Consider the following 10456-nt stretch of genomic DNA (forward strand, 5'->3'; position numbering starts at 1 on the left):
TAAACCGGGGGGGGGGGGGAAATCATTTTAAAAAGTGTTTGCATTGCAAAGCGAAATGTTGAAAAGTAGGAAATACCAAACCTAAGATGTGATGCATCAGGGCTTTATCTCCTTTCTAATACTTTTTGTTAACAGTAACTAATATGACTCTTTACCCATATAAATGTCTAATCCCCTTCACAGGCTAGCTCAGTTTTTGGCCTCAACAATATCCAGTTACAAAGATATGCACTGTGTAATTACATATTGTGTAAGGACATTTGTACACACCGGGGGGTTTACTTTAGTTTAATTCTCCCTAAATTGAAGCAGTGGGTCTTTAAAAACACTGCTTCAATTTAGGGCAAAGTAAACCCCCCTGGCGTGTACACAAGGGTCTGGCCTGACCCTTAACTGCCTCTCCAGCGGTGGGAAGGGAAGGACAAGCTGCCAGCAGGCCAAGTGGTCCCTGAGCTGCCTGTGGGGTGCTTCACTCCACAGCAGCAGCAGCGCCCCCCAGGCAGCACCTGCCCACAAACACTCGGCCCAAGTTGTCCTGGAGGGCACCACAGCTGCAGACTTGCTGCTTTCTTTCCCCCCCTCCCGCTTCAGTGGAATCTGCCTGCACACACTGCCGCCATTGCACAGCCCCTGAAATGCATGAGGCCTGGTGCTTCCCTCTGTGGCAAACCAAACCACCCTGCAGATGTTTTATTTTGCTGCGTCCCAAAGTCATTTAACATGCATTATGCCACTGACACATGCAAACAGCCCGCCATTAAAGCGCATTACGCCACCAACAAGTGCAAACAGCTACACCATTAAAGCGGTGCAAAAGGACATTAAGCTGCTTTAAAGGCCAATTTTGTGGCATGTACATACGGCCTAAGAAAGCACTTCCTTTAGTTGGCTTTGCATTTGCCAATCCTCCCATAACATTAAATGTCTTGTTCTTGTGATTGGAAACAAGGGAGAAGAGAAGCCTCCAATGAACCTTGTCTAATATATATAATTTATCTTTTTCAGTTCCTGTCTTACTCATTTCCCTTCTCCCATACACAATTTCAGACTTTTCCGTCTCCCTTTTTTCCTACCCCTACCCACCCTTTTCTTAACTTTATCCAAGTACATGATCTCCACCCTGAGACAGGGTGTCAAATACCATGCACAGCATTCCAAAAGAGGCTGTACTACAGATTTCTATCCCGGCATTAGAGAAGATACACTCCAAGTCAAAGTCTTCATTGAGTTCTCTAAAATGATGCCCAGGTTGGCTTCCCAACATGGTACAAACGATATAGGAGCCTATAAGTCAGGGGTGGGCAATTATTTTGGCTGGAGAGCTGCTTAATGACTTCTAGTAAACTGTCAGGGGCTGCAAGGATAGCCCTGCCCCTTGACAGGTGCCCCACCCCCTGATCGCCATCTTGAGCCCAGAAGTCCCAACCCCTAAACCTTGACCTTTGCAACTGGGAGTCCTTCCTCTGGAGTGCTGGAAGCCTCACATGGAGGCATGGAGGCTGCCCAACCCAATGACACATGGCACCAGCCTGCAGTGCTGGGAGCCCCATGTGCTGACACAGAACTAGCCTGGTCTGGCTCAAAGGCTCATGCCAGTGGCCCAGGTCAGGCAGGCTCCTTGCCACCACATGCAGCTCCCAAGATTCAGTAGGAGCTGTGCGCTGCCAGGAGGCTCTGCCTGCCATGAGCCATAAGCAACCCAAAGGCCAGCTGCTTGCTGCTGCCAGCGGAGCCTGTGCACAATGAGGGAGGGAAGATGTATGGTGGGTGGGGCCACATCCACCCACAAACCACACCACCCCCAACCTGACACCCACATGCACCATCAGGCTGGGCAGGCTCCATGCTGTCATGTGCAGCTCCTGGCTCTCCTTCCAGGAGCCGTGCACCAATTGGGCCGGCTGGGCTGGCTCCATGCCAGCACATGGGGCTCCCAGCACCGCAGGCATTAGCTCTCCTCCCCACTCAGCATCTGTCCAGTCACGTGTCATTGCACTTGGTGCGCCTCCACACAAGGCTCCCAGCTGGAGAGCCAGGAGCCCCATGGAGGTGGAAGCACAGAGCCCACCTGGTCCAATGGCGCACAACCTCTGAAAGTCCAGCTCCTGCTAGCTTTCAGAGGGGCAACTGCAGGCTGGGAAACTTGTTTTTGGAGGGGCCCCACAGGCCAGACAGAATGGTCTACTGGGCTGGATCCAGCCCACAGGCTGTATTTTGCCCACCTCATCTATAAGTTATCTAAGCAGAGATTTTTTGTTTCTTATCCAAGGTGTAGCACTTTGTGCTAATCAGCAAAGCACTTCATTAACCATCTTGCTGCTCATATTCTTAGATGGTGGCATAGAATGTAAATACTTTTACTACCAAGATTTTAAGAACTGGGACCCCAACTCAGCCCTGACAGTAAAAGGATCTTTCATTCAGCAAGGAAAAGAACTAACAGCTACAAAGAAGGTGTTTTAAGAACAATGGTAATTAGTATTTCAATTAATTTAGCTAGGTATGTGGTGGATTCTCCTCCAGTTGAAATCTTTAATAAAAAATTAAGTATCTATCTAAAAAAGATACACTTGAACACAACTTTTAAAAAAAAGGAGTTGCAGCCTTGATATATTTGCCACATGGCATAAATCTGTGTAACCTGTTTAATGTAGCAAGTCAGATAAAGTCCTAATTCCATTGACTTACATGTTAACCATGTGTTTAAGTAGCTTCATATATTTCAGGACAAATAAGCCTTTTAAGTATGCTGGCCCCCTTAAGGAGCTTATCTGGCCTGAAATATACGAAAATACTTAAACTCATGGTTAACATGCAAGTCAATGGAATTAATCACAAGCTCAAGGTTTTGCATGTGATGAAATGAAATTGCTAAGTTGAGGGCCAGGTGCCTGTATAGGCTTCTAAAAAATAGGTAAGTAATTTTTGCAAGTGCTGAGAACCCAGCAGAACAGTTTCTATGTGGAAAGTCATGTTTAGCAACACAATTTTGATACCCAGTTGTTAAAAAAAAAAAGTCAAGGCCTTGTCTGAACTACAGTGTTTAACTATGCATATTAATCCAAAGCCGAAGGCTCAGGATTTACACAAAGTTCATCAAGTTGAGCAACAGGGGAGTCAACAGCATTGTAAGCCGTGGCTACCCCACAGCTCAGTATGTGTGCATACTTCAGATACCCACCACAAAGGATACATGTGCTAATTATCCCCAGTCATGACTGGAACCACATGTTCTTGTCATGAGTCCTAGGATCCTCCAAAAATGCATATGCAGATGAGGTCCAGGGCAACCTGGTCCAGCTTCATCACATGGGAGGCAGGGCCACACTATTCATATGCAGCAGACTGAAAGAAATGCTAAGAGATGGATTCTGGGTGAAAGTTGTGGCTCACTGTGACTGGAAGAAAAGTCAGTGGTGTGGGGGACTGTGCCATGCTGTGCTCAATGAGCACTACCATATATCTGATTCAGAACAACCTATTCTTGCAGTATGTTCCCATCAGTATGTTTGTCCAATATGGGCCATGTGTTTTACAGTCATGCCCAGTGTTGGCTGTATTTAAATCAGCTTCGTAGTTGGTTTCCACAATATACTTAGTAAGATTTTGTTCTATGCAATTATAAGACAAGAGGGTTTTTACCCTACATACCAACTGGGGGGGTACCTCATCTTGTATTCAAGCAAATATGGTAATTTATAGGATATATGGTAGATAAAAAACAAAGACAAAAAAAAATCACCTCAAACCCCCAAACAATAAAGTACATTAATTGTGAGCTCTACAGCCATGGACTTTTTTCACTATATAAAAAGAATGGAAGCCACCACACAGGTTCACAAATTAACCAGCTGTTTAAACAGCTAAACTAAACCCTGTTGCTAGGAGAATAGTCCTAGGCAATCAAGACCTGAATAAACATTTTCTTTCAAAACAGACTACAATACATTCTCACAACAGCAAACAGATAAAAATCTAGTGGCCTTAATGAAATATTAACAGTAAAGACTTGGGATTAGGCGGTCTACACACAGCCTGGTGCAAGGGTTTAACACTAATAAAGCATATAGATGTGTGAAGTCAAGATCAGTTAACAGAAAATAGGACAATTCTCAGATGAAATACAAATTGTTCATACGACTGAATGACGATGAGAGACTCCATCAAGTCTAGAGCCTGTACACTCACAGAAATAACCTGGCAATGAGACTACATTCCATCATGGTGAATCAGACAAAGACAAGCTGCTTTTATAAGTTTAGTGTGGCCTCACATACACCAAGCGCATTGCTTAGCCAACTGCAAGAAAGATATGACTAAGGATAGGTGACCCTTATAAAGCGAAAGAGCCAGCACCAGGATCAAAAGCACAAATACTGTTTACCTGATAAAGTTTACCCTTACAGGATTGGGCCCCTACAATAAAACCTGTTGAGGTAGGGACTGACTTTTTTGATCTCTAGAAGCACCACAAAAGCTTTAGGTATGTGTATAAATTAAATTTTCCAAGTCTCTAAATGCCCCAATTAAAAATCCAAACTAAAAATAAAACTAAATAAGTAAGTATATAGGAGCAAACGTATTCTGAAGGATACAAATTATGCAGATAAACTGGAACATTTAAATTGCCATTGTTACATAATTCCCAAGCAATTCCATTTTTACATTAAATGCAGCAACCAACAAGAGTACTCATTAGGAAATTTTATAGTCCCCTTAGCGAGACAGAATACTAGCTCTATGCAGGCAATTATTTTAATTTAGTACTTGGAACATATCTAGTTATCCTAAAGATACTGTCTGGCCTCACAATAGATGTCTTGATCTAATCTATCATGGAGGTTGATATCCACTATGCTGATCACCCTCAGGCACTCAGTCAGGCACATCTAGAAGCGTAATATGATCTATCCTCAGTGTAAAATTAAAGTATACTTGAACAAACACCAGCTAAAAGTTTACAGATATGGCATCCATTGAAAAGACTTCTGTATAGTGCAACCAACCTGTAGGTTTTCTAGCAGCCTGTCAGTGACTCAGATCCATGCTTCCCATTTTCATCATTACGGTCCTAACGACAACACATTGTCCATTAATTATTGAAGAAGGCAGGATAGACTTGCACCTTATAGACTAACCAAAAGAGATTGTGCTATTTCTCTCTCTCTCTGTGATGCACACAGACACACTAAAGCTTGCTTCATCAGATGCATTAATTATTGTCCAATATAACCCCCAAAATAAGCCACATATATAGCTTAACTATGACAACTATAATTACACAGCTGGATGGCTGTTAAGAGAAAACTGAGTGTTGGGGGCAATTTTGCTGCAATTAAGTGACAGATAAATGATGCAAAGCTACGACAGAAACTGGACTGCTCTTACAATTTTACATACCGTTCCTGTACCACAATGCTTAAAAAGACTGTACTTTTCCCTAAAAACACAAACATTTATCCAAAATTTATCTTCATTAAATTACACTTGTTTGACAGTAAGCATAAAAGATAAGTTCACTGCCAGCTCAATCCCAGCAGAGAAGACTGAAGTAAGAGTTGCAGCAGCAGAATTGTCAATGCACAAACTCACTGGTGCTTGGGAAATGTGACCCAGGAAGGAGTCACAGTTATAGCAGAAGTGATGATTCTGTCCACTCCCCAGGCAGCCTGTAAATCTACTCAGCACACACAACATAAGCTATTTTGTGCTCTAGGAACACCTCATCTCTCCCCTAGCTACTCTAACTCCTGACTATATCCTGAGACTGCTTCCACACCAAGGACTACAATGACACTGGCAAAGGACCATTTTGGTGCCCAATCATCACAGAAATTCCTTTTATGACAGAGGGATTCCCTCAAGGAAAATTAATCAGCTTTGCAATCTCTGTAACCCTGGAGAAAGGCATCACAAGTCTAGTACTGGAACCCTTCAATAGTACATGAGTAGCTTTGTGGTGGCTCTCTGAACAGAAATTAATTTTATCGTAGGTGTATTCAGTCTTAGTTACTTACATTAGTAGCTAAAAGATTTTATTGCTCCCTCTTATTTTACCCTACTTCTATAGGTGCAACTTTAGAGCTAAACTGTAATAGGTTTAAAAACCAGAATAGTTAGGCAAGTTCCAAGTACAGTTACACTCTTCTTTCCACAACTGTACAGGTCCTTTCAAAATAACTTGGTTGCACAGAAGTAAATGGATGTAGAACCTGGCCTATGCAATCTTCAGTGCTTGCCATGCTATGCCAGAGGCAGCAAGATGATAACTGAATATTTAAGAACCTGGATTGTACAGCTGACAGTTTTTCCTACAAGCATTAAAAACTAACCAATTCTGATCTTGAAATAACGGAGTCGATCTAGAAACCCATCATTGTTTTAGAACTAATACACAAGTAAAAGCTTCCTTTCTCTTTCCTACAAACACATTTTTAAACCTGAAAGACAATAACTGGGTCAGAACCTTTTAAAAGGCTACTGAAGACTGCTGATTAACAAACAGATAAGTATTTGACACAGATTTTAGATTTATATTTAATTTACCAATGTAAAGCTTTACAAAACAAGAGTTTACTTGCTTAAAATAATTTAAAATAAAACATTTAACATTAAATAAAGTAATAAATAACAACATGCTATGCTCCAACCCCCCCAAAAAGTACTATTGTGCACACATACTGTACCTGACTGCTACCATGACCAAAGGGAGTGCTGGATAAATTGGTGGTTACACTATGTAGAATAATTTCACCGCTCAGAGATCCAGAAACTATATGGCAGTCATTCCAATTAAATTTAACACAAGTTACTTCATCTTTGTGATCCTGAAAGAGAAAAGAAACACTAACTAAAATACAGTGCTGCAAAACATTCTAGCAGACAAAAGATTTTCTTCTATGCTTCTAGAGAGATTTCAGCTTCAAGCTTTCCTTTTGCAATATGAGTAAGAAAAGAAAGCTTTAATCCTGAAATACTGATAGCTCTTTGTAACTTCAGTATCCATAAAAAAAGCACATGTACAATTGCATCTTTACACTACAGTAACAAAAACTGAAGACTAGTAGCATATACTCATTTTGGCATGCCAAACAAATGCTTACTTTTTCAGGAGATTGCATTATAATCTAATTAAGAACAGGTTCAAATTATAATGTTAAACCAAATGAACTATAAACACATCCAACATGCTGAAAAATATTATATTCCAAATGTAATTTTTTTCAGAGACTTTTGGGTGCTTTATCTACTACTGCCAATTTCTCCCACTAATGCCTTTATCAAATCATCACTTCTTTGTAAAATCAGGCTAATGTGTTAAGGTGTTACATCTATGATTCTGATCTTCAGCCCCAAAAGAAGTTTAAAATCTACATCAATTACTTAGTAAAAGCCTTCCTGCCCCCCATACTGCAATTAAAAAATAATTAGGTAAATCCAAAATTAGAACATAAGCCTTGCTTTAAGATACATCTCTCATTAAGATCTTAGTCTGGCAAACACTTACACAATAGCAGTGAATAGCAACTTCCTTTGTAGTAATCCTCTTTACTTCAAAGGGACCTCTCTAACATGCTTCAAATTGGGCACCTCCTTCAGTGTTTTAGGATCAGTGCTGTAACATGGCACAAAACATCTGGCATACTCTTCTTAAACTGGTTTGTTTTATGATTTGACTGTTAGTTTCTCCTAGTGTCAAAAATTTTACTTCAAATATTTTGAAATCAAAGTTTGCTATACAGACCTCAACCCTGCAAGAGACTTGTACATGTGAGCAGTCCCACTAATTTTAACATAACTGCGTAGACTGTGTAAAGTTAAGCATTCATGCAAGCCTACAAGATCATGACCTTAAATCAGTGTAAGCAAACAAGGCGCCGCTAGAAAAACTAAATGTTCACAACCAACAGTGAAACCTAAAATATGGAGGTCTATATTTTTCCTGTGAAGCATCAGAAAAATAATAGGAATAAAAAAAAAAGGTATTACCTTAAGGCATCGATGTAGTCTTTTGGATTTTAAATCCCAGATATTAACTGTATTATCAAGGCCTCCACTTGCAATGTACATAGAACTAGAATTTAAGCACACACATGTCTGTTGTGCCTGATAAAAAAAAATTCAGAGGAAGAAAGAGCAAGGAATTGTGTCAGTTTATATAAACATCCTTATAACATACAACTTCAACTCTTAACCTATATAGGCCTATATGATTTCAGCGAGGCAGCTGGTATGCTTACCAGACTAGATGCTATGTATGCTAATGAACAAATATTAAACCTCACTCCCTGTTATTCCCTCTTTCAATTGCAAGCTATTGTTCATGCTGTTTCCCTTTATTTCAAAATGTATTTTCCTTATACTCCTATACTACAGCTCAGGAGCGTCAAAGATCTGGTCTGGGACTACACCCAGCCCACAGAGTCTTATCATCCAGCCTGTGGTGCTGCCTGTAGGTCTCTGGCGGCTCACATGTGCAACACATACTGGCCCTGCCCCTGTGTACTGCATATGGCTCACAGAGTCCATCTGATGCAATCTGTACATGATGCAAGGCCAGTCTGGGGTGTGTGCTACATGCACCACCTATGCCAGACTGGCCTTGCATATTGGAATTGGGGCTGGTCTGGATTGGGCCTACAGAATGGCCACCCACGCAGAATCCAGTGTGATCCCCACATTCAGTGAATACCCTAGAGCAGACCCGCAGACTGTGTGTGGGACTGGGCTGGCATGTGCTATATGTGGTGCATGGGGCTGGAGTTGGCATGCATGCAGCAGGCAGCACACACAGTTGGTCCATCGCACATGCTGCATGCAGTGCTTGCGCCAGACCAGCCTCACAGGCTAAATCCAGTACATGGGGCCAAGTCTATGGGCATGATACAGCTTATGTCCCTCATCCAGCCCACAGCGCCAGATGAGTTTGACACCACAGTGTAACTTCCTGAGATTGTATCATATACTTCTATTCAGGTGCAAGACTTTTCTTTTATATAAATCAAAATGTGTGTGTAGATATAGATATCCATCCCTAAATGAATGCTGCCATGTTATCTTTCCAAATTGATATTCCTTAAACATTATACAGAATATTATAGTAGCAAGCATCATCCTAGGTCTACAAAGTGCTACTTTTAAAAAATAAGTGCTACAGCACTGAGCTTGGAAAAAATGTCACTCAATGACAGATCTACATGAAAGACATAATATATTTATGATTCAGTATTATCACCTTCCTGATTCTCTTTGTAGTTCTTGGGACTGGTAAAAGTGTCCATTTATTTACCAGCATATTAATCCAATCAATAGCATCATAAAATTATAAAGGATTACATTTGCATATATAAGATACCTTGAATATGACAAACAACAGACATTCATATAAATATTTCAAAATTACATACTTGGATACCAATAACCCAGTTTTTACACACTTCCTAGATATTCAGGGTCCCATGAGCCTTACAAAAGTTACTGTAGTGGAGGACTCAAATAGAATACCTTATTCAACAGTCACCCAAGTCAAGGTTAGGATATTCCTCTAATTCGGTCCCACTATCCAAGAAAGTAAATTTTAGTGTGTATACATACTTACATACATATTTAAATAATTAAAAAGTAATTAAACAAATTATCAAAGCTGTCGTACTGAAACCAAGGTATTATTGGCTGCTTGTAGTCAGTAAATGCTATATTCCAATTTAAGCACAGACAATATGGTGGCGGTGCATACCAACCTCAACAACATTAAATATAACTGGAATTGAAATACAGTTGTAAGATAGAGTGCAAAGCAGATGTTACACCAAGACATAACGCAGATTAGTGTGCGAGAAAGAGAGGGGAAGCCAACACAGTATTAACACTTACCCCTTCCGCTAGTTCAAAGAGTGGAACAGGTTTACCCTTACAGCTTGAGACTACTATTTTATCACCACCATCAGATGCTGTGACCAGAAAATTATCTGAAACAGGAGTTACGGACCACAAAATATAAATCATGGAACTTCATACTGCTGCCAGCAAACAAGTATAATAACCATAAATGTAACTGTGCAAAAGGTTACTTAAAGGTCAAGTTACTATACCTTTAAATACACTTCCAATTGGAAACATTTTCTGATTTGCTCTTGGAACAGGGAAAAATATAAAGGACAGAGCATTTTTCATGCTAATGCTCTTTTATGGAATTTCATTAAGCAACAGTTGCATAACTGAATTAGTTTGTTTTAGGAAAAAGTTGTCTTGTATATCCCCCAACAAAACAAGGCAAGAGGAGGGGAGGAGGAAGGTATCTGGAAATGCACCTAAAGACATGGTCCTTTCTGCCTCCACAGCAACTCTAGCTACATGAAGGTTCAAAATGTTTTGTTTTTATTAGTAGTAAGTCTATAACTCTAACAGAAAAGTCCCATGCAGGATAGTCCGACAGTTTCTAGAACATGCAAGATTT

The 10456-nt window shown here is 40.5% G+C and overlaps 1 protein-coding gene across 5 annotated transcripts in view; it reads right to left on the reverse strand.

Moving 5' to 3' along the window:
- The window catches only part of NEDD1 (neural precursor cell expressed, developmentally down-regulated 1), a 45835-nt gene that overhangs the window by 31405 nt on the left and 3974 nt on the right, over positions 1–10456 (reverse strand). For all 5 annotated transcript variants that reach the window (XM_019515041.1, XM_019515037.1, XM_019515042.1 and 2 more), the window contains exons 3-5: positions 9874–9968; positions 7990–8106; positions 6687–6827 (exon numbers count right to left, since the gene is read on the reverse strand). In XM_019515041.1, the coding sequence (XP_019370586.1) occupies positions 6687–6827; positions 7990–8106; positions 9874–9968 (353 nt within the window). The remainder of the gene's footprint in view (positions 1–6686; positions 6828–7989; positions 8107–9873; positions 9969–10456) is intronic.

This window comes from Gavialis gangeticus, unplaced genomic scaffold, assembly GCF_001723915.1.
Source record: "Gavialis gangeticus isolate Ggan-Ray unplaced genomic scaffold, GavGan_comp1, whole genome shotgun sequence".
NCBI lineage: Eukaryota > Metazoa > Chordata > Crocodylia > Gavialidae > Gavialis > Gavialis gangeticus.